This window comes from Lutra lutra, chromosome 14 (genome assembly GCF_902655055.1).
Source record: "Lutra lutra chromosome 14, mLutLut1.2, whole genome shotgun sequence".
Lineage (NCBI taxonomy): Eukaryota > Metazoa > Chordata > Mammalia > Carnivora > Mustelidae > Lutra > Lutra lutra.
Window position 1 is genome coordinate 15888345 of NC_062291.1, and position 24405 is coordinate 15912749.

General features: G+C 42.5%; 1 protein-coding gene across 2 annotated transcripts in view; it reads left to right on the forward strand.

The window, feature by feature from the left end:
* Positions 1-24405, forward strand: part of PRKG1 (protein kinase cGMP-dependent 1) — a 1261510-nt gene that overhangs the window by 1025555 nt on the left and 211550 nt on the right. For both annotated transcript variants that reach the window (XM_047703632.1, XM_047703631.1), the window contains exons 6-7: positions 12196-12273; positions 22143-22237. In XM_047703632.1, the coding sequence (XP_047559588.1) occupies positions 12196-12273; positions 22143-22237 (173 nt within the window). The remainder of the gene's footprint in view (positions 1-12195; positions 12274-22142; positions 22238-24405) is intronic.

A 24405-nucleotide genomic window follows, 5' to 3' on the forward strand; every position in this document is an offset into this window, starting at 1 on the left:
CATAGAGTCGGGAGGTATTCGAAAGGCTTAAGGGATGATGATGTGATCTTGGCCACGCAAAGACAGGAAGACCTCAGGAATGTTTGAGATTCTGAGAAGGAAACCAACATTCCCTATCAGCTGAACAAAAACCTATGTAGTTTTATTGTACTACGGGAAATGCTAAACATTAGGGAAGTAACTTGGGCACTTGCATAAATGGTTTCCTTTTGCAGATTCAGGAGGGGGTGGGTGGAGGGAAGGGCCTAGAGGTCTGGAGAAAACAGAGATAAACTGAGGGTGAGTTCCATTTCCTGCTGTGTACATGATGCATCTTTTCAAAGACCATCTCGTGTTTCAACTTCTATGCATTTTACCAAAGTGAAACAACTAAAAAACCAATTCAACACTAGTGTCTTTTATTAATGATAACAGAATGTCTTTTTTTTTAAGATTTTATTTATTTATTTGACAGAGATCACAAGCAGGCAGAGAGGCAGGCAGAGAGAGAGGAAGGGAAGCAGGCTCCCTGCTGAGCAGAGAGCCCGATGCGGGACTCGATCCCAGGACCCTGAGATCATGACCTGAGCCGAAGGCAGCGGCTTAACCCACTGAGCCACCCAGGCACCCGATAACAGAATTTCTAAAGGTGATTTCATGTAGCAGCAGGATGCCTCCCTGTTCTGTGGATGTTATGGCTTTTGTAAAGAAAGGAAAGTACCATTTTATCAGGGTGCTGTCTTGGTAGTAAGAACATATTTACATCAGGGCCTACTATACACTGAAGTGTTCATATGACGTGTATAAAACTTGTATAAATCATACTGTCTTCACTTTCTGTGATGGCTTGGACATTTTCTGTTCTATTCCATTTAAAAAAAAATTGCCACTTGTAATCCACTAACCAGATGTCGTGACATTTTTAATGGACTGCATTGAGCAAGGGGCACACAGCAGATGGAGGAATGGCTTTCCTTGGTCCCTTGGACTCACAAGGATGCCAAGGTGCCAGGAATTCCTGTTCATCATGGTGACAATCTTGTTCTGTTAAAAACCTACATCTGGGCCAACTGCTCTGTAGGGTGTCTTCATCTGACTCTCAGCAAACCTATGGGCTTGCTACCTTCTGGTACAAATCACGAATTAATTTTCTAAGATAAACTCATACGGTCCCAGGACTTCTGGCCCCAAGGATTTTATACCTGTCCTTCTCATCAGTGTGGAAGTTAGTAAGAATCTTCCTCAGGACATTGGTATATCAAGGGTGATTTACAAGTCAAGATGTCCTTGGGATCTGACCATACAGAGCTGGTCAGGACAACACACAGGGTTGCTTAATACTCTGTTCCCACAGTGTTTCTCCTACTCAGTGTGGTCCTGGCTGATGTATAGATCAGTCCTTGGGTTTCAAGTACAATGGGTGCCTCAGGAGAGGCAGGGTCTTCATAGCATCATCAAAGCAGATGGAAATGTCTAGAGTCAGGTAGTAAGGACAGAGCATAAGTTCCTAGGAGTCGGAATACATCACAGGACCTTAAGGGCAAATTCAAGGCAGAGGAGTTTGGTAAACAGTGTTATAGGCAAGTGAGACATGTTTCATCACGGGCTGTGAAGGCATGGAGGAATGTGCCAAGGGGTAGCTGTGTAGACGTAATCCTCAGCAATGGATTTGTGAGACTCATCATCATGGCGCTGGCTCTCTGTGTTTTAAAATGTCTTGGTGAGCTAGGCTGGTGTGGTGCCTTGAGTTAGGCAGGCTGTCTATCCAGAAATCTGAGCTACTGTACTGATGAAAAAGACACATTATCTGCCTAAACTTAGGATTCTACCAAAGTGTCTGGGTTCTCTGGGGGCCCTGTTAGTCTGCCCCTCAAGAGTGGGGGTAAGTATAGCAGTCCTTAATACTGCTCTTCTCCCCTCAGTGACATGACGGTCCTTGGGATAGGGGTGAGGACCTCTTGAACCACATGCTGCATCTCAACTTAGGGACTGTGTCTTGGCTATCTCTGTAGGTTCAGTGCCAATTGCAATGTCTCATTCATAGCAAGCACCAATAAATGATACTGGTTGAAATTAGTGAATGACCAAACCCCGAACAAGGGTGTGTCTCTCATGTGGACCTGGAGTTCAGTCTTTGTGAAGGAGTATTTTACGGCTTAATTTGAGCGGTCTTGGAGCCCAGTTGTTGTCCACCCCAAGAAATGTAAAAAAGTACTTGTTATAAGTAAGGGACATCCTGAGTAGAAGGCAAGGCATGGCATTGACTTAGAAAAAAATCTATAGTAGAGAAATGTATATCCCAGATGTCCATTTGGTTGGGACAAGATGGTGGTGGTGTGAAGGGAAGCTGTTAGAAAAAGTGTTCCAGGATTTGATTTGTTCTTTTGATGTTCTGATTAATTTGTGAATGATGCTGTGAGGAAAGTTAATTTTCCTTTAGAGGTTAGGAAGGAGAGTCGGCAAAAATTGTAACCCTAATGAGGTTAAATATTATCTGAGAAAATGTTTCATAAAAGAACATGCCCTCTTGATAATTATTGATCCTTGAGAGCAAAACGCCAATTTGTGGAAACCTATGTGGAGTACAAATACTGTCAGTTGTTAGTAAAGCACTAGTTCTGTGATGAAATGCATGGTGACATGGAACGGGAAAGAGAATGAGAAAATTCCCATTTACAGATGCGATCATTTCCTTCCCAGCAGATTTCACCAAAGACTTCAGATTACTATCCTTGATTGCAACATGAAAAGTTGTGTGTTCCTATTATGACTAGCTATCAGTCTCTCTTGTCACCGTAGGTAATCTCAGTCCACACATCTTTAATGGGCAGTTTTACCAAATAGAGAAGTCTTGGACCAAGAATACTTTGTTTCTTGCCTACCTCACTGGCATGTTTTTTGACTGATTGAGCTGTCTGGTGATCTTACTTTACTTTTCTTTTTTTTTTTTTTTTTTAAGATTTTATTATTTATTTGACAGAGAGAGAGATCACAAGTAGGCAGAGAGGCAGGCAGAGAGAGAGAGGGGGAAGCAGACTCCCCACCAAGCGGAGAGCCGGATGTGGGGCTCGATCCCAGGACCCTGGGAAGAGGATTTAACCCACTGAGCCACCCAGGCACCCCTGATCTTACTTTTCATTAAGAGCTCTCATCTTTGAAATAAATCTGAGCCATCAGGGAGAAGGAAGAATTCCCTTTGAGGATGTTGCTGATGGGGGATTCAAAATGGCAGATGCCAGTATTTCTAAGAAAATTGCTCTACCTGATTCCTGATTGTTCTGCCAGATTCCTGAAAATTGTTCTACCTGTTCTGATGTCCTACTCATCCTCTAAGATAAAACTATCCTCTGAACAAATGAGGCAGGAATCATGACTCAAGACTCCTACTGTTCTTAACTTACTCATTTCCTGTTCAAAGCCTTTGTGAGAGGTACCCAGTCACGTGAAGGTGGTTCCTACTTGCTGTAGCTATCTTTCTAATCAATAACCATTATCATTAGTGGTCTCTATTACATGTGCCTTAATCATTAGGATAGCGTCAGTTAATAGATGTTCTATGCTCTAATAAAGACTGAAGGAGGGCCACTCGTCTAGCTCAGTGGGTGAAGCATCTGCCTTTAGCTCAGGTCATCATCTCAGGGTCCAGGGATTAAGCCCCACCTGGGGCTCCCTGCTCAGTGGGAAGCCTGCTTCTCCCTCTGCCTCTGTCTGCTTCTCCCCCTACTTGTACGCTCTCTCTGTCTCAGATAAAGAAAATCTTTAAAAAATATAAAGACTGAAGGATTAATCCAATCTTAAACTTAAGTATAAAGGGGCCTAATTGACATTAATTTCTTTTTTTTTAAGATTTTATTTATTTATCTGACAGAGAGAGATCACAAGCAGGCAGAGAGGCAGACAGAGAGAGAGGAGGAAGCAGGCTCCCTGCTGAGCAGAGAGCCCGATGCGGGGCTCGATCCCAGGATCCTGAGATCATGACCTGAGCCGAAGGCAGCGGCTTAACCCACTGAGCCACCCAGGCGCCCCTTGACATTAATTTCTGACTGAGATAATTTAGGTGAAAATTTAATTAAGAATGGTACATCGTGTGTTAGTTCCTAATAATAGAGATTCAGTTATAAATTACATGTAGCAGTGGGGGCCGGAAAATAAAAACAGCAGTTAAGACACAGCTTCTTTGATATCAGTAGTTGGGTCTGATCTTAAAAACTATAGAGGAGTCCTGCGAATTCACAGGGAGCACCTACCGAGTCCTTCAAGTGCCACCTTCAGTGTCATGCTGAGTCAGCAAGTATGCGGAGGATGTTGAAAAGTCTAAATGGACATTTACATGTTAGGGTTGAATTCTGAGAAACCAGAGACTTACAGATTAACAACCAAAGCCACACCCCTTCTTTCTAGTAGCAAACAGAAAACTGGCTTTTCCCAGCTCACCAGTTCCCACCTTGGGAGCCATAGATTGCTTCCATGGCGATACGCCATCCCTTCTCTTCCTGGTTCTCACTCTCCTCCCTAGTTCAAAAATGGAAGGGTCTGGACCAAATCTGTCCTTTATCGAGGTTCTATATTGCATGCCTTCCTTGTGCCTCTAAGATCTCCTAAACCCTTTGCATGGTGGGTAATGAAGGAGAAGTCCAGAGAGCAAATCATTTTTGACCCTGAACCCGTGTGGGTGAGATTGGGAAGGGATGAGAACTGGAAGGCAGGTGGGAGCCAGGATGCAGAGAACTTTACAGACCGTCATAAGTAGTTGTTGATTTTAATGGCAGCAAGAAGCCACTGGAAGATTTTCAGCCATAGAGTGATTTCAGTGGATATGCTCTTTGCAAGGTCACTTAAGTTGCAGAGAGAAGAACAGATGGAGTAGGGGGAGGTGAGGCAAGGGCTGAAGCAGGAAAGCCAGATGGGGGAAGTTACAAAAATCCAAGATGTGGTCCTGGCTTGGACTGGGGCGTCAACAGTGGAAACGATGAGAGACAGCGGGGCTTGGCACTCATATGGAAGATAGGTGCTTTACAAATGGATTGATGATAGGCGGTGCTAGAAAGCTGGGGATGAAGGAGGGCTACTTCAGTCCTGAGATTACTGTTTTCAAGACCTTATTCTATCTCCACTGCTGTCTTAGAAACTGAGGGTGTGACAAGGTGCACAAAACCAGACGCAGTCCTTGCCTTCAGTCACATTTAAAATCTGGTGAAAAACAGTATTAAAAATAATCCTGTGGATGTCTGGGTGGCTCACTCGGTGAAGCGTCTGCCTTCAGGTCAGGTCATGATCTCAGGGTCCTGGGATCAAGCCCCAGGTCGGGTTCCCTGCTAAGCGGGGAGTCTGCTTCTCCCTCTCCCACTCCCCCTGCTCTCTCATGGGGCTCTCTCTTCCTCAAATGCATAAATAAAAAATCATTTTAAAAAACCCTAATCCTACAAATAAACACCCACAAGCTCAGCAAGGAGCAGTGCAGTAAAGCTGTGTCTTTGTAAAATCATGGAGTGGGAGAGCTGGTGCACCCAGGGTGTGTCAGGGGAGGCTAGAATGGGAAAGACAGTAGCCTGCAAGGAGGCCAGAAGCAGCAGGGATGGAGGGAGGGAGGGTGCTTGCACCTGGTGGGAGGAAGGGAGCGTGGTATGGATGAGAAAAGGACCCAAGGGGTGGGTGGTGCAGTGTGGCTGCAGGACAAAGTGAGCAGGAGTGAGAAGAGGTGGGAAAGGGGGACACTGAGCAGATTGTGTATGGACTTGCAGGCAGCGTGTAGGAGTTTGGCTTTTCTCCTAATGACCATGGAAACCTTTAAAGGAACCTGCCTAATTGCTCAGGTTTCCACTCCTTCTAAATGTCCCATTTTTCTCTGACTTAATTTGAAATGAGAAAATGGCAGAGCTGGCAAGTGACCTTCAGAAAACAATGAAACCACTGGCATTTGAGGAACATGGTTAGACTCTCGAAGAATTGGCACGCATGATCATCTTCCCCTTGGGTGCAACTGAACGTTTCCGATGGCAGAGTCAGAAGTCCTGGTGTGTCAGCACTGTGGATGTCCGCTTTTGCAAACTTGTACCACCTCTGGCCGCCATTCCCTCGGCTCATCCCCGGACGCTGGACTCTCCCCTCACCTCTCCAATGAGACCTTGAGGGTAGGGAGGAAGCTGCTGGCAAGCTCTGAACTCTGGGACCAGGCAAAGCCAGAGCTGCTGGGAGCAGCTGGAAGCCAGGACCAGTTGGGATGGAGCCCCCATGGAATCTGGTGTGGGTGACAGCATTGCTGTGTCCCAGGGGGCCCCAAAGCATAGCTGCATGAGATGAGAACCATCTTATTGTGCTTATTATGTTCTGTGGGGTAGGAATTTGGCACAGTACAGTGGGTTGTCTCTGTTCCATGACATTTGGGACTAAGTGGGGACAGTTAAATGCTGAGACCTGACCCAGCTGGGAGTCTCCTGCACCCGTGTGGCTCTCTGCCGACTACAGTGACTGAGGTGACTCAGGCCTTTGCAAAGATGATCCCAGAGCCATTCAGCATCGCTTCCACACAGGCTGTTGTCACAGAAGAGCTGCTGAGGCCTCCCCGTTTCAAGAGGAAGGAAATTAGACGCCATAGCCTCATGGGAGCACAGCCATGTCACCACCCAGGAGAGCCTGGGGAACGCACACCCTCCGGCGGCCATGTTTGGGAAATGCATCTCATCAGACCATCACAAAGCTGGAAGAGGCCCTCAAGGTCCCCCTTGGGCATCCTTGGAGCCCACCACCCTCCGTTTCTTCCAAAGCCTCTTGGCCCATGCTCAGCCCACCTCTGCTGATGGGTGCTCCCAGCATGCTGTGCTCTGCCCACCATTCCACCTCGAAGATGCTTGAACCGGTACCACTGCCCACTGACCCCACAGTGCCCGCTGAAACCCTAGATCTCTTTCTACTTGCTCTGGACAGTCTCCCGGGGAGGCTGCCTCCCTCTGCTTTACCACAGTGCCGCACAGATGTGAAGACCACTGGCCTGACTTGAGACTTCCCTCTTCATGCATGGTCTTGCCCCCCACTTTTATCTGCCCTTCTTCCACAGCCAGCCCTGCTCTGACCCTTCAGAGACTTCTTGGGTTGGTCCATGAGGTAGATACCCTGTTGGGTGCTTCTGCAGGCTTTCCTTCCCATTTTCCCACTGCGAGAGGTTTGCTTTCATCTGAGTGAAGGCATCATGGAGTGATCGGAGAAGCAAAAACCATTTGGAGTATTCAGGTTCGTCTTGCCAAGCATTCATTTAAGAATGGAAGTGCAACTCAAAGGAGACCTATGGGGGCAGTTGGCAGGGGTTCTGGATGAGAGGCTGCCCTTCTCTGCCTGCTCCCCTCTGCGAGGCCTGGAGCAGCAGACCCATCTTGTGAGGGCAAACCAGCGGAAGAAGGGTGAGAGCCCTCGCTCTGTGGGGGCACTCAGTGTCCTTCCCATGTAAGCCATTGACTTGAGGAGTGTTTAGAGAACACCCAGGTGCTCTTCTCAGTCCAAGAGAACAACAGGGAATGTAAAAGTTCCTTCATGGAACTGATGCTCCGGAGGAGGAGACGGATGAGGCTAACGCACATGGGGTTGATGCATTCCACCTGTTCCCAGGCTTGCTTTTCCCTTTCCCTGGATCCTCCTCTCTGACCAGAGGCTGGCCTGAATGGGAGGGATCCCCTGTCCATTTTCAGCTGACCTCAGCCAATGGGGAGCCCCAGTTGGATACCAGAGGGTAGAGAAGAGAGAGGTCAGGCTCCCTCTGAACTAGGCTGGGCTTGGCAGGGGAGCCTTCCTTCTCAATAGCCACTGCCCCAGCTCTCAGCAGGGTCTGTTAATCCTCCTTTCAGATTCCTTAACCTTCAGCCTTCCTTGATACCCACACTCCTGTCATTCAGCCCTCTGCAAACCTTCCTGTCCTGAGATAGCTCCTTCTGAGCTCTCGGGGGTGCAGGGACATCTCAGCACTGGGAAGAGACTGTGCAGGGGTTCTGAGATGGGTCTGGGTATTCAGGGAACATCAGGAAAAGGGGTGTGAAGAGAACAGACATAATGCAAGGGAGGGAGGTGGGTGGCGAGGTCCATGAAGTGACAAAGCAGAAGCCATTAGTACCTTGCAACCTCTGTGGGGCTTCAGTGCTCATGGGCACAGAGGGTCCCCTGCAAGGTTGTAAGCGCAGGAGCAGCAGGTGCTGACTGGGTGTTTAAGAATTGCCTGCCTGCTAGGTGGGAAGGGGGACCTACAGGGTCAGGTAGGACAGATATCCCAGTCAGGAGGGGACTGCATGGACTGGGCAGGAGAACATGGCATCCGTGGCAGCAGATGGAGGAGTCACTGAGTTCTGGATGTATCCTGAAGGTGGACTAGTGGGGCTGCTGACAGTGGTGGGCCTGGGAGACAGAGGAGTTCAGTATGACTCCAAGATGACTGGCTAAGTACAGGAAGGATACAGTTGGTGTCACTGATACAGGGAAGGCATGGGAGAGGCAGGGCTAGAAGAAGGAGGTCAAGAGCTCAGTTTCATATGTATGAAGCTTAAAGTCTGTGGGAGACTGTGTTTTCATAGCCCTGATGCATACCATCTTCTTGGGTTCACTCCTTTGGCAGTCCCCTCCTCTTGCATCAGGACTGGCCCTGGGACCTGCTTGAACTCATTAGATGCACAAGTCTGAGCCTTGGGAAAGCCTGGCACCTTCTGCTTTGGCATCCTTGGAAGCCAGCTGCCATATAAGAAGGTGACTCTCCCCCAGACCACCCTGCGATGAAGGAGACTAGGCAACCCAATAGAGGGAGGCCCGTGTGGAGGAGAATAGAACTGACAGTCATGGGTGTGAGACCAGCACCAAATGCTCACCCCAAAAGTGAGGCATTAGACTGATCCAAGCTGACACTGAGGGAAGTCAAAGATTCATCTAGCACAGAGTATCAAGAAAAATAATAAATTGCTATTTCAGATCCAGAAAACCACAAGAGATTTAGTGCAAACATTTGCAATGGGGAGTAGTTTTGCCCCCAGCAAGGTAATTGACAATGTCTTGTGACATTTTTGGTTGCCACAACTGCGATTGGCATCTAGTGGGTAGAGGCCACAGAAGCCACTAAACATCCTACAGCTCGAACTGAATGTCCAGGATGGCTCCCAGCAACAGAATTGTCTGCGTCCGGGGCGCCTGGGTGGCTCAGTGGGTTAAAGCCGCTGCCTTCGGCTCAGGTCATGATCCCGGGTCCTGGGTTCGAGCCCCACGTCGGGCTTTCTGCTCGGCAGGGAGCCTGCTTCCTCCTCTCTCTCTGCCTGCCTCTCTGCTTACTTGTGATTTCTCTCTGTCAAATAAATAAATAAAATCTTAAAAAAAAAAAAAAAGAATTGTCTGCGTCCAAATGTCAGTGGTGGTGTGCCTGAGAAACCCTTGCCTTCATACTTTTTAATATGGTACTGATAATTTTGGCTTTCTGAAAGGAAATGACAATCATATGGGTGGGAATATGTTTTTAAGGAGGAGAAAGTAAGAAGAATGACTCAGACTAGTTAAGGATTCTTCCAAGTTTGGTTTTTTTATTTGCATTTTTCTACTTTTTCCAAAATAATAGTATTTCTGCTACTATTATGTGGGCATAATAAGCTACTAATTCTCTTCTTTTCAGAGAGGCTTTCTGCCGCTCAGTAAGCTGCAACTTGTCTTTCTTCCTTCCTTTCTTTTCTTTCTTTTTTCTTTCTTGGACAGATAGAGAACACAAGTAGGCAGAGAGGCAGGCAGAGAAGGTGGGGGGAGCAGGCTCCCCGCTGAGCAGAGAGCCCAATGCAGGGCTCGATCCCAGCACCCTGAAATCACGACCTGAGCCAAAGGCAGAGGCTTAACCCACTGAGCCACCCAGGTGCCCCCATCATACTTCTGTTGGGGCTGAAGAATCTCCTCCATGGGGAAGCCCTGGGAACAGAGTGAGACAGTACAACAGACAGCATAGAAGCCCTACTGACATAAAATATAGCATTTGAACACTGGATTGTCTGGGAAGTTTTGAGAGGTTTTGAATGAGGAAACAAGTGAGAAATATGACAAAGACTGAGGTAAATGGAACTAATAGGATACTATTGTTACCAATGATAAAAATCTAGACACAGGAATGTGGCTTAGGTATCAGAACAACCTTACTGAGCTGGGTGTTTTTGAGTGGATATCCTTGCCCTGGGGCAGAGGCCCAGCAGAGGCAGCTTCATTCTGCTTTCCCTGGAGAAGCCACAGAGAATGTCAGCCTCTGTGGGGAGCTCACCCCCACTTGACAAGAGACTAGGGGCTGAGGCGGCCATATCTAGCTGAGGACCTGTAAATGTTCTCTGGTGTAGAGTGGGGAAGGGAAGAGAGAGGTCCTGGATTTTATTAATGGAGCACCATTCATGGCAAGTGGGGAAAGATGCTCCAGCCTGCCCCCTACCCTAGTACAGATTATAAATCCTCCCTTGTCTGCTTTAGCTACTACCTGTGCTAATAGAGTAGCTTTTGGCCATGTGTGAGCTACTGACCTTAAATGTTCAGTTTCTTAATCACACTGACCACATTTTACTGCTCAGAAGACACTTGTGGCTAGAGAGTGCTGTACTGCACCATGTGGTTATCGACCATTTGCACCCTCAGAGAGAAAGATCCAGTGGATGGTACTGCTCTGAGATTTTTGTATCTCATCTTTGTATCATCAGTGCCTATAATCAGGCCTGACTCAGAGGCACACAGAGATGTTTGTGGAATTGATAGAGGAAAGAAAACTCTTGTGGTTATTGCTTTTCACACCTGCATGTCCTAAAGATCTTTCCTTTCCCAAATAGCAAGAAGTGACAGAGGAGCATGGGTATCTTGTTAAATGAAATAGATCAGTTGAAAAATATGCATTCTATAATTCTATTTTTAAAACGTTATGAATTTAAGAAAAAAAGGTAAGATTAGGTAGTATGTTAATTTTCTAGATAAGCAAAGGAAGATATGGTTGTTCTCAATGTCAAGTACTAAAAAAAGGCGGTTTTAACAGTAAATAAGACATGGTATTGAAATAGAAGGACAAATCACAGCTGTTGTCCTCGTGGCTACTGCATGCAAACCATGAAATCTGTTTCCTAAGGAGTGTGTAAAGTAATGTTTTCTTTCCCCCAAAATGGCTCCCTTGCTAAGCTGCAGAGAAGAATGTGGCCAGATGGCACAGTCTCATTTTTCTGTTACATCTCCTGACCCAGCAATATACGTTTTTTCCCACGTCGCCTTAGAGAAATTACTTTTGTTCATTACAGAAGTAATCTTTACTCTGGGAATGGACCCAGTGACTGTGACCACATCCCAGCACCGACTGTGATCATCCTCTTGCTGCCTTACCTTCCTCCTCATTTGCTAGTTGATGAGCTCACAGCTGCTGGACCAGAGTTCCGTCCATAAAATGAAGACATTCCATCTGACAGGGCCAAATCTAAATTACTGAAATAAGAATGTTAAAGCATGAAGTTGTTCCTTAAAAAGTAGCTAGGGCCATCTAACCCACACCAAAAATCATCCTTGTTTCAGAATAAAATCTGGAAATGCCACAGTAATTTCTTAAGAAAAGAAAAATCTTATCAATCATTACAAGAATACTAAAAATGAAAAGGACTAATAAAATAGTACAGATAGACCAGTTTATCAGCTCCGCTGTTTTAGTTCATGTTCAGTTGATGGAAGAAAAGAATATTTTTATTTATTTATTTATTTATTTATTTATTTATTTGACAGAGAGAGAGAGAGAGAGAGAGAGAGATCACAAGTAGGCAGAGCAGCAGGCAGAGATAGAGGGAGAAGCAGGCTCCCCGCCAAGCAGAGAGCCCAATGCGGGACTTGATCCCAGGACCCTGAGATCAGGACCTGAGCCAAAGACAGGGGCTTAACCCACTGAGCCACCCAGGCTCCCCAGAAAGGAATATTTTTATCCAACTATTAAAATGAATGAATGTAAAGAGCTGAATATAATCATCCAGGAAAAAATAGCACTAACAAAATAGTTTTAAACATGAGCATGATAAAAATGATTTCTCTGTAATTACTTCATTCATTGACTCTTACTCATTCTTAAATCATAATGGATTCTTGGCATTGGGTAAAATTCTACTGGGATGAATGAGTTCCTGCAGGGCTGATACTTTGAAGAGATGGGTGGAGCTTTTGTTATATTATTCCCTTCTTAATTTTTTTTTTTCTGTTGCTGTTTCTGTTTTTTAGACCCACTATGAGAACGGGGAGTATATCATCAGACAAGGTGCGAGAGGGGACACCTTCTTTATCATCAGCAAAGGAACGGTAAGCCCCTGCAGCACGAGGGCATACACAGTGGGGCAGGGGGTCTGGGGTACATCAGTTACCCCCGGAGATGCACACGGTCTTGAGAGAGAAATATTTGACAATGGATCTCCCGAAAATAATGCCAGAGGAAGAAAAACTGTAACTCTGAAGGCCAGAGAATAGCTTGTGTTCTGTAATTTAATAACCATGGCCCTAGATGTTGCTGATATGTCTGCATAAATGGGAATATTTCCATAATTTCTATAATTCAACAAGAAAAAGACTAAGGTCGCTTTAAAATTCCTCAGCAGTAAAAGAAAAACCAAAATCCAAAAAAATTCCCTCTAGTGATTAGGAGCAGGAACATTACTATCTTGAAACACCCGGGCTTTGAAATCAGGTAGCCCAAGTACGAATCCCACTAGGAAACTTATCAGTCTCAGTGTCCCTAGCCAAGTTGCTTAGCACTCTGATGACAAAAAGGTATAAATACACTGATGTTTTATTGTGACTTCGTAAAGAAATACTGAGTTTATACTGAGAAACTATTAGAAGCCTTAAATTATAAGGGAAGGGATAAGTAGGGGCTGGACCCATAATTTATCATAATTTATCCACTTGTATTATTTTTCAGTTATCAGTATTCTAAATCTTTTAACTTTTATTTAAAATGAAATAATAAATTAAGTGAATTGGAAAATGGAGACTTGTATAGATGAATATTCTAATACTCCCAACAAATTCCTTTCATTTCTTGCAACAGTGAAGTCACAGTTATTTTTGTGTTTAAATGTCCTTGCCCTATGACTAATGACTAGAACCTACTCTGCTTCACCATAAGACATGCTTAAGAGGAATTTGGATGTACTAAACCCAGGAAGCAATAGGAAAGGAAATGCCAGTGGAAGGGGGTTTATATAGCAGTTTCATCTGTATAATTGTTACTTTGAAATGTAAGTTTAGGGACACCTGGCTGGCTCTGTTGGTAGAGCATGTGACTCTTGATCTCAGTGTCCTGAGTTCAAGCCCAGTGTTGGGTGTGGAGATAACTTAAAAGGTAAATAAATAAAAGTATTGAAGAGTTTTTGAAAATGTAAGTAAACTTCTTTCTTCTAACTTAACAGATATGAATGACTCTAGGACTCTATGGCTCCTACTAAAATAGGAAAGAGAGATGTACAGTGCTGCAGTAGACAGGATAGGTGAAAGATTATAAATCTTACTGGATCACATTTTCAATAATCCTCTCTGGACTGATTTTGAATCACGAATGTGTCAATGTTTACACCAGCGACTTGTCACAGTAAACTGAAGACAGCTTTCTTTGTGCTTGTCTCATACCTTTTCTTTTGACTGATAGCAGAAAGCCCAAGACAGAGAGAAATGTCAGGTGCCAGCATCTTATAGACATCAAGAACTGACACGACTGACCACAGTTACACTTAAAACTGTATTTTGAATTTTCCAATGTTAGAGGCTAAGGAACCTTGACATTGTGTGGTTTATGTGTAAGGTGTTGAAGCTTTATCATTTGCTGTTTTATTTCTTAACATTTACTAAAGGATCAGGGGAAATTGAAAATCCTCATGGTTATAAATGATTCAGTAGGTCACAGGGGAATTTTTTTTTTGTCCCAACAATCTGGATTTATTTTTTCTTTATTACACTGCTAATCCTTTGCTATCATGGAATGATACATTTATCCGTTTAAGATGAATTTCTGACAGACTTTTGTGATTACACCATTATGGTAAATTTCAAGTACTACCTAAAGGAAGCTGCTATTTGTGACCGGTTTCAGTTGCAGACAGGTGCATTAGTGTGCTGCTTTATGAGTTTTGTAAGATGGGTAAATGGAAATAGTGAGGAAATGCACCACAGGAACCAGTTCCCTTGGCAGTATTTCAGAGGACCCTGGGGATTCTTGGAAAAAAGTAGTAAGAATATGTTAGATGCTTTTTATACAGTCAGGATTTTTTTTTTAACTACCCATAGATTTTTCTAAGGCTGGTTTTCATGTCCTACAACTTAGCTGCTATGATTTTTAATTACATGAATTATATGATAATTAATAGATGGTATATTAGTATATTCTATTCTATTATGCACATATTAGAATCAGTAAGTTAGGTCCTAAGAAGCAGGACTAAGAAACTTAAGTCCTGTGGGAGGAAGAGGAGAGAAAAGTAACAAGAGTGCCTTTAAGTTAGCAGGCAGGTAAGTTGTGGAGCTGGAATTTTCTGAATCTGTATGCTTTGCTTTAGGTATACAGATGTAAACTTGTTTTCATATGTATTTTAAAACTTAACAAAGAAAAACCCTGGAGAAGATGGTTTCCTTATTTCAATTGAACTGGCTTTTCCTTGGAACACGTTGTAAAACATGAAACAGAAGGCTAGAGTTACCAGTGGATTTCCCCAGTTCAAGACATTTATTGAAGCACAAAACTTTTTTTTTTTAAAGATTTTATTTATTTATTTGACAGAGATCACAAGCAGGCAGAGAGGCAGGCAGAGAGAGAGGAAGGGAAGCAGGCTCCCTGCTGGGCAGAGAGCTGGATGCGGGGCTCAATCCCAGGACCCTGAGATCATGACCTGAGCCGAAGACAGAGGTTTTAACCTGCTGAGCCACCCAGGCGCCCCCACAAAACTGTTTTTATTCTCCCATGAAATACATCCACACAAAGAGGAAAACTCTGAAATGCTTATTTTCCCCGATTAAATGTACACAAACTGATTTTCCTACAACTTGGGCACTATGCTTGCAGTGATATCTAAAAGATTCAGGTAGAAGCTGAGTTTGTTCTATGTATATTCCAGTTGCCTGGAGACTTGACGCTCCCTTCCCCCAGCAATGAACTATAAAACATCCATGAATTCACAACAGAGCAATGAAAAATATCTTTTATAAAATCTGTAGCTGTGTTACATCCAAAAATGTACTCTCTCCATGCACAAGTTAAACCAAAATTGAACAGAATTGGTAGGCAAAATTTCAGAGTTCCAATAATAATTCGAATGTATTTTGATTTTCTGATTCCATTCAACATACCTTGTATGCTACCATTAGAAAAAAAAAAATGTGATTCAAAAGTTCTTGTCCCTTAAATGCCATTTAAAACGACATGGCTTTTTTTAGAATTAACATGCGTTTAAGCATGTTGGTTAAACAAGTTGACTTAACATGGTATTTGGTGTTGAATATGAAAATTTCCATTTTCATATGGAAATTTTATCTGTATATGGATACATAAGAGTGGAACATGAGAAGCTCTTCCTTTATTTAATTTTCATTTTTATTTGTGTTTTTTCTTTAGATTTTATTTTTTTATTTGACAGAGAGGGAGATCACAACTAGGTAGAGAGGCAGGTAGAGAGAGGGAGAGCAGACTCCTTGCTGAGCAGAGAGCCCGATGTGGGACTCAATCCTAGGAACCTGAGATCATGAGCTGAGCTGAAGGCAGAGGCTTAACCCACTGAGCCATCCAGGCATACTTTTTTTAATTTTTAAAAAGATTTTATTTATTTGACAGAGAGCACAAGCAGGGGGAGGAGCAGAGAAAGAGGGAGAGCAGGCTCCCTACTGGGCAAGGAGACTGATGCAGGGCTTGATCCCAGGACCTCAGGACCATGACCCAAGCCAAAGGCAGATGCCCAGCTGACTGAGCCACTCAGGCTCCCCAAAGCTCTTCCTTTTAGATCAAAAACAAGACAAAGATGTACATTATCACCATTTATGTGCAGTGTGGAACTAGACACCTCAAACATTGCATTAAGTCAAGAAAAATATATCTAGAAATGAAGAGATAGAACAGTAATTATTTTTGTAAATCTAAAAGAAACATAGGGACGTCTGTAGAAGAATTAATTATATATAATAGGTAATATCTATAAATATATATAAAATGTATCCATGTAATGGGATAATATGCAAAGACAGGAAGTGAACTACAGTTATGTATATGAACCTGGAAGAATTGGATAAATCTCCAATATAACACTGGTCAAAAAAAGCAAATTGCAGAAGAATATGTGTGCAATGCTGTTATTTTCACAAAGCTCAAAACCAGGCAAATACATGGTATTTATGCATGGAATGAGATGTGAGTGCATGTAAGAACATGCATTAAATTGCAAACATTAGAAAGGGGATCATGAACATAGGATTCATGACAGACATGTTGGGAGAGTGGATTAGAACACATGGTGGAAAGAGACTGATTTACTCCTGTGTTACACAGAGGGTTCGATGGTCAAATCAGACTCTTAGGAATCATAAATCCTGCCCACACTGAATTTAGCTCATGACTCAAAGAATACAGGCAAGCTTCAAGTTCAGAAAGAGACATTCTTACTCAGTACATGTCCCAAACTACCAGATATAGTTCCTAAAGTGTCCTCGTTCTGCATCAGGTGGCATTTTTGATGTGAGAATAACACAGCCAATTTTTGAGTCATACATGCAAAACATTGTAAGGGGAACTGTTTCGGGAATGCCTTGGCTTTTGTAATCTATTAGTCACAGAGGTAGGAGAATGATTACCTCACTAACCCTCACTCTCCAGGTGGGTTTTCCCCATAAATCTGTAAATTCCAGGCTTCCACCCCTCCCACAATAAACATTGCTTTGTTTATAAAACCTGCTGAATGTGTACTAAAACATTTTCTTTTCTTTTTGAATTGTTTTTTATTAAACATGCACCCTGATATTACTTATTGAAGACTTTGGTAAAAGATCAATTTTTGAGGTTCCTCAAAATGTTGAAAGTAGAACTGCCCTATGACCGAGCAATTGCACTGCTGGGTATTTACCCTAAAGATACAAACGTAGTGATCCGAAGGGGCACGTGCACCCGAATGTTTTTAGCAGCAATGTCTACAATAGCCAAACTATGGAAAGAACCTAGATGTCCATCAATAGACGAATGGATAAAGAAGATGTGGTATATATACACAATGGAATACTATGCAGCCATCAAAAGAAATGAAATCTTGCCATTTGCGACGACGTGGATGGAACTAGAGGGTATCATGCTTAGCGAAATAAGTCAATCGGAGAAAGACAACTATCATATGATCTCCCTGATATGAGGGATAGGAGATGCAACATGTGGGGTTAAGGGGGTAGGAGAAGAGTAAATGAAACAAGATGGGATTGGGAGGGAGACAAACCATAAGTGACTCTTAATCTCACAAAACAAACTGAGGGTTGATGGGGGGAGTGGGGTTGGGAGAGGGGGGTGGGGTTATGGACATTGGGGAGGGTATGTGCTATGGTGAATCCTGTGAAGTGTGTAAACCTGGCAATTCGCAGACCTGTACCCCTGGGGATAAAAATAGATGTTTATAAAAAATAAAAAAAAATGTCCCTCAAAAAAAAACCACAATTTTTTACATCTTTTTAAAAATATCTAATTTTTATTTTGGTTGTTAATTTTTAAAATTATGCATATGGCTAAAAAGTTTTAAAAACTCAAATTACGAAAAAAACTCAAATTACGAGACTACATATATGTCTTATAGAAAGAAAGTTAGCCTATAGATAAGTAAAAAGAACATTAGAATACACACTCTCTTTTATCTGTCTAGAAGTAAAGAAGCTTATGCTCTAAATAGCATTTTATAGCAACAATGAGAGAGCAGTAGTAGTGATGGGGATATTTCTTTTACAGTAAAATGCATGAATTTTCAAAGTAGGTGAGTGAAGTAGAAAAGGGGAGAAGTAACCAACTTTTTTGAGCACTTACTATATTTTTTGTCAAGATTTCCTTATTTGAGAGAGCTAGTGTTCATGAGTGCACAAGTAGGGGGAGGGGCAAAGGAAGAGGGAGAGAAAAAATCCCAGGCAGGTTCCTTGCTGGGTGGGGAGCCTGACTCAGGGCTTGATCTCAGGACCCTGAGATCATGATCTGAACCAAGGTCAAGAGTTAGACGCTCAACTGACTGAGCCACCCAGGTGCCCCGAGCATGTACTTTTAGAAGGATGCTTTTCATAGATTTTCTCATTTAATTCATGCAAATACACACACCCTCTTTTGAGATCAGCCTTCCAGGTTTTGGACAAGGTGAGGAGCTAACAGAGGTTCAAACAGATGGAGTATTATCTTTAAGGCTCTGTGGCTAGTTCTTTCCCATAGCATTGTAGATTATAAAGTACTTTGAGATTTCAGGGAAAAGAATAAGTAATCTAGGCCAAGGTCAGAGAGGCTATCTCTGTGTATGTAACTTTCTCTACACTGACTTTTTTTTTTTTAAGAATTAAAGATGCAGAGGTGCCTGGGTGGCTCAGCAGGTTAAAGCCTCTGCCTTCGGCTCAGGTCATGATCAGGGTCCTGGGATCGAGCCCCACGTCGGGCTCTCTGCTCAGCGGGGAGCCTGCCTCTCTGCCTACTTGTGATCTCTGTCAAATAAATAAATAAAATCTTTTAAAAAAAAAGAATTAAAGATGCAAGTGTCCATGCCAGGTGTCTGTGCATATTTACAATGATTCATTATAAATACAAAGTAACAGTGTGGCCGTTACAACCTAAAAGGAAAGCTTTTATTCTTGCTCTTTTAACTGCTTATCCTTTCACATATATGGATTATCCAGATAGGTTTTCCTTCATACTTGTCATATAAGCAGAAAGTAATCTATTCTGTAGGTGTGCAACTTTTTATAGCTCTGTTATTGCATTTCAGTAACATTTTTGTGAAGAATATTTCCAAAGCCACTGAAATCTCCCCATGTCTTGCATAAGTCTGCCATTTGGAATTTCTTAATCATTTTTGTTGTTGTTAACCAGATGGAAAAGGTACAATTATGTAACATATCCTTATGTCTGATTTTGAATTAATTATCTTATAGTATATTACACCTTAGTTAATGACTGTTTTGGTTTTGGTTTTTTGTTCTTGTTGTTGTTTTGTTTTGTTTTGGCTTTGGTAGTGAGGACTGCCAAATAATCTTTAGTACAAATGAGAAAACTGAGGCCCAGAAATAAAACAATGCATTGATGTGTGCTGAAGTTTGGTCTTCAAAACATTTGCATCTAAATTACCTATATTAATCTTTTCAAATACAGATTTCCCAGTCCCACTTAAATTAGAACTTCAAAAATAGGAGTCTGGTAGCCTTTATTTCTTTCTCCCAAGTTTTTTCTTTTTTTTTTTTTAAGATTTTATTTATTTATTTGACAGACAGAGATCATAAGTAGGCAGAGAGAGAGAGAAAGAGAAGCAGGCTCCCCGCTGAGCAGAGAGCCCGATGTGGGGCTCAGTCCCAGGACCCTGGGATCATGACCTGAGCCAAAGGCAGAGGCCTTAACCCAGTGAGCCACTCAGGCACCCCTCTTCGAAGTTTTTATTTAAATTCCAGTTGGTTCATGTGCAGTGTAATATTCATCTCATCGGTAGGATTTAGTAATGAATCACTTAAGTGCTCATTCCAATAAATGGCCTTGTTAATAGCCATCACTCATTTAACCCATCACCTACCCACTAGCCCTCCAGCAACCCTCAGTTTGTTCTCTGTCATTAAGAGCCTTTTTGATGGTTTGTGTCTTTTTCCTCCACTTTGTTCATCTGTTTTGTTTCTTAAATTCCACCTATAAGTGCAATCTTTTGGTATTTGTCTTTCTCTGACTGATTTCACTTAGCATAATACACTCTAGCTCCATGTACATCATTGCAACTGGCAAGATTCCATTTGCTTTGCTGGTTGACAATATAATGTTGTATGTTTATACCACATCTTCTGTATCACTTTGCTAACCAGTGGGCATTTGGGCTCTTTCCATAATTTTGCTAATGCTGCTATAAATACTGGCGTGCATTGTACTCCTCTGAATTAGTATTTTTATGTACTTGGGGTAAATACCTAGTACTGTGATTGCTGGATTGTATTCTGTAGTAGCTCTATTTTTAACTTTTTGAGGAAATGCCATACTGTTTTCCAGAGTGACTGTACCAGTTTGCATTCCCACCAACAGTGCAGGAGGGTTCCCCTTTCTCTGCATCCTCTCCAACATCTGCCATTTCCTGACTTGTTAATTTTAGCCATTCTGACCAGTGTGAGGTGATAACTCACTGTAGTTTTGATTTGCATTTCCCTGATGATGAGTGATGTTGAGCATCTTTTCTTGTGTCTGTTGGCCATCTGGATGTCTTCTTTGGAAAAATGTCTATTCATGTTCTCTGCTCATTTCTTAACTAAATTATTCATTTTTTGGATGTTGAGTTTGATGCATTCTTTATAGATTTCAGATACTAACCCTTTATCAGATATGTCCTTTGCAAACATGTTCTCCCATTCTATAGGTTGCCTTTTGGTTTTGTTGATTGTTTCCTTCATTGTGCAGAAACTCTTTATCTTCACGAAGTCCCAGTAGTTCATTTTTGCTTTTGTTTTCCTTGCCTCAGGAGGTGTATCTAGTGAGAAGTTCAGTGGCCTTTATTTTGTATAAGACCCCTTACCCTGAAGTTTGAGAATTAATGAGCTAGTGTATTTCTTCCCACATTTATAAAAGCCTCATTGGCATGCAAATAACCATCTCTGTGATATAGCTTGGTGTAAGAGGGTTAAAACCTGCATCCCCATGGTTTTGAAACACAGTGTGGAAAAGTAATGGAATGGATCATTGGAGAATAGTAATTTAATACCCTCCACCTTGCACGTACATTCTTAGTACTTATAAAAATCCTGGTCTTTGTCATCCATTCTCTAAACTCAGAAACCTGCAGCATAATATTTTTAAGTGTGCTTAAGTGTCTAGCATTGTCTTAAGAAATTAATTTTTTCTGCTTCATTACATTTTCCAGGCAGGTGAGTTTTAACTATTTAACCATTCTAGAAGAAACATAGCCAGTATTATGAATATTAGTAGAACTTGAAGTAGGAGTAAATTAACACAAAGGTACATTTATGTCTTCATTCATGCAACAGAAAGATTATTACTCTCCTTCCATGGACTGTCAACCAGGTCAAAAGTCCTGTATGGGCCCAGATATCTTATTTAGGTAATGAAGCTTTTCTGTTCCAATAACTCACAGCTCTTTTGTTAGGTGCTTATAAATCATAGACAATATCAAAGATAAACCCATATTTTTGAAAAGCACACTCTTATGGTAAAAAAGGAAAAAGATATACATGTAATTCATAGATCTTTAAAAAATGAAATACTTCTGAATGAAGCATGCAGACCTTAAGGACTGTTGTGGGTTAGAGACTATAAGAAGGCTTCATGAACATGGGAGTAGCCTTTGGAATGGAGTGTGGATCCTTGGGAAAAAGAGACAGGCGTTGTCTTAGAGGAAAGGGGACATGCATGCAAGGGGCACAGAAAGATTCTTACTGCAGAGAAGAATGGAAACAATTTAAACATTCACCTGAAGGAATTAGATGGATAAACATATGGAAAGAAAGATGGCATGGACGCATTCAAGTAGAGGAGCTAGATTTCTATTTAAGAGTGTGGATAAGCAACAAAACAATGTCATGAGAAAAAGTGTAAGTTGCAGAACGATACACACTATCTTAGGTTATTCATCTATTTTAAAAAATTCAAACATAGAAACACACTAAAAAAGATTGGAGGAATGCCCACTTAATTCTTTATCATGCTTGCCTCATAGGAGGTCAGAATGAGAATTAAGTGAAATTCAGATTTTTTAGTAATTTATTACTACTTGAAAACAACTCGAAACAGCATGACAATATTTGGAGGACATTTCTTGTGGTTTGCATGGAAATTTGTGATATTCCTCTCGGTACTTTCAGTGGTAATGTCCTCATGGTCTTCATGAGGACATCATGAGCTTAAAAGAAGAAATGGAATTAACATCATCAGTTAGTGTTGATTTGATCAGTCACTGTGTGCAGTGGACATAGACCTTTGTTTTTCTTCGTAGGTAAACGTCACTCGGGAAGACTCCCCCAGTGAAGACCCTGTCTTTCTTCGAACTTTAGGGAAAGGAGACTGGTTTGGAGAGAAAGCCTTGCAGGGGTGAGTAGATGATGTGTTACACAGTTTCTGTTTGAGTGCCGCATAAACTCCCATCTCACATTCAGAGCTCTGAGCAAAATGGACTATTTACTGTTGATCCTAATATCGGACACAGACCCTTGATGACCATTTTTATTTATTTCCAAGTGGACTTGTAATGCATTTATATAGGCTTTGGGATTAATTGATGAACTTGTATAATATCATTTTTATGTTAATGGGGAAATTTCCTGGCTTTGTGCTCACCTACGATCTCTATAAAGACACTAAAAGAGAAGGGAAATGTTTCTGCTAAGCTTACTTTGTGCCGCAATTTTGTTCTGAATCTTAGGAAGATGATTGGTTGAGAATTCTGAAATCTGAAATCTGAACTGACTACACAGAGCAGAAGGTGATGGACGCTTGCTGGGCTTCACATCTGGGTGGCGGTTGTCTCTGTGGGTGGAGGTTAGGCACATGAAGGTTCCCTGTGAACAGTCCAAAGGCTGGACCCAGAGATGTGCACTGTACAAGGTCCCTGAATTTGACTTGTAAAGGAAGAGCTCAAGAAGCAAACACTTGGGATTTCTTCCCACATACTATGAAAGGGGAAGCCAGTTGACTTTGAACCACACATATAGCAGACCACATGACAAACAATGACGGACCTCTTTGGATGTCATTCTTGCTTCCATTATGCTTTCACTTAAAAATTACATTTTATGCATTTTGTTTTAAATTACTATGAAGAGATCATTTGGGGAGTTTTGATTTTTTTTTTTTAAGATTTTGTTTATTTATTTGATAGATAGAGATCACAAGTAGGCAGAGAGGCAGGCAGAGAGAGAGGAGGAAGCAGGCTCCCTGCTGAGCAGAGAGCCCGATGTGGGGCTCGATCCCAGGACCCTGAGATCATGACCCAAGCCGAAGGCAGAGGCTTAACCCACTGAGCCACCCAGGCACCCCTGGGGAGTTTTGATTTTTAAGGCACAATCACAGAGCAGGGTTTTTCTTTTTTTCTTTCTTAGCCAAACAGAGACCCTGATAAGTCATCTTACGTACGCCACATTTCCTTATGAACATTCAGAGCTAAAAGCCTTTTACTTTCTTTTTTTCTTCTTAGTTCATTTGATCCATATCTGATGAGCATGTCCTTACCATTAGATTTTTTTCCTAATGGAAAAAATACTGTGCTTGCTGTACATTCACAAAAGAAGGCAATAAACATTATCTTTTTAGTATAAAGTGCACAGACCTATCATTTGCATTTGAATCATTCTGTCCCTCGATTATACATAGAGGATTCTAGAGAATAATGCCTCCTGGTTCCATTGGTCCAAGATTAACTGCCTGTGTGAAAAATGTCATTTCCAACAGGGCCAAAGAAACAAATATTTTCATTCATTTCTGATTGAGATCACAAGTGGAACACCAGAAAATAAAACATAATTGAAAATGGACAGATTTTCTTTTGTAGCTTACTGCCACTGAATTTGGGTGCCGATGAAAGAAAGATTTTAGGGTGAAAACCCCTTTCTAGAATGTGTCTTAAGAAGGGACCATGAGGATATATAGTTCGTGGAGAAGTTACCAGATTTCCTCTGGTATCAGTGTCATGGTATTCCATCTGGATTGAATTCACTCTGGCATATGGCTATTCCCATGAACTGTCTGGGGCCCAAAGTCTCTCTTGTACTTATTCGGTCCTCTGCTCCAGGGGGCTCCTCAGTCTACCCCCTCCCCCGACCTTCCCACTCCCCCACCTTCCCCTGACCCCATCTTCTCCTCTGCAATGTCTGTCTTTCTTCTGACTGGAGCTCTTACACTCCCGCTGCTCAGCCTGGCTTGATCAGCCCACTCTAAGTGCCTTCTTCAATGTCATCAGCAATTCACTACTTGCATCAGAGAATGTTCTTCCTTTTCTGTCTTCTTTGCATTTCCCTTCTCAGCCACAGTTTTACCCCTGCTGACCCCACCCCCCTTCCTTTGTCCCTTCCTTGTCCCTTCCTTCCTTCTTTGTTTTTTTGGGAGAGAGAGAGAGCAGGAGTGCCCAGGAGCAGGGGGGAGGGGCAGAGGGAGAAGCAGGTTCCCCACTGAGCAGGGAGCCAGATGTGGGGCTGGATCCCAAGACCCTGAGATCATGATCTGAGCCAAAAGCAGGCGTTTAACTGACTGAGCCACCCAGGCAT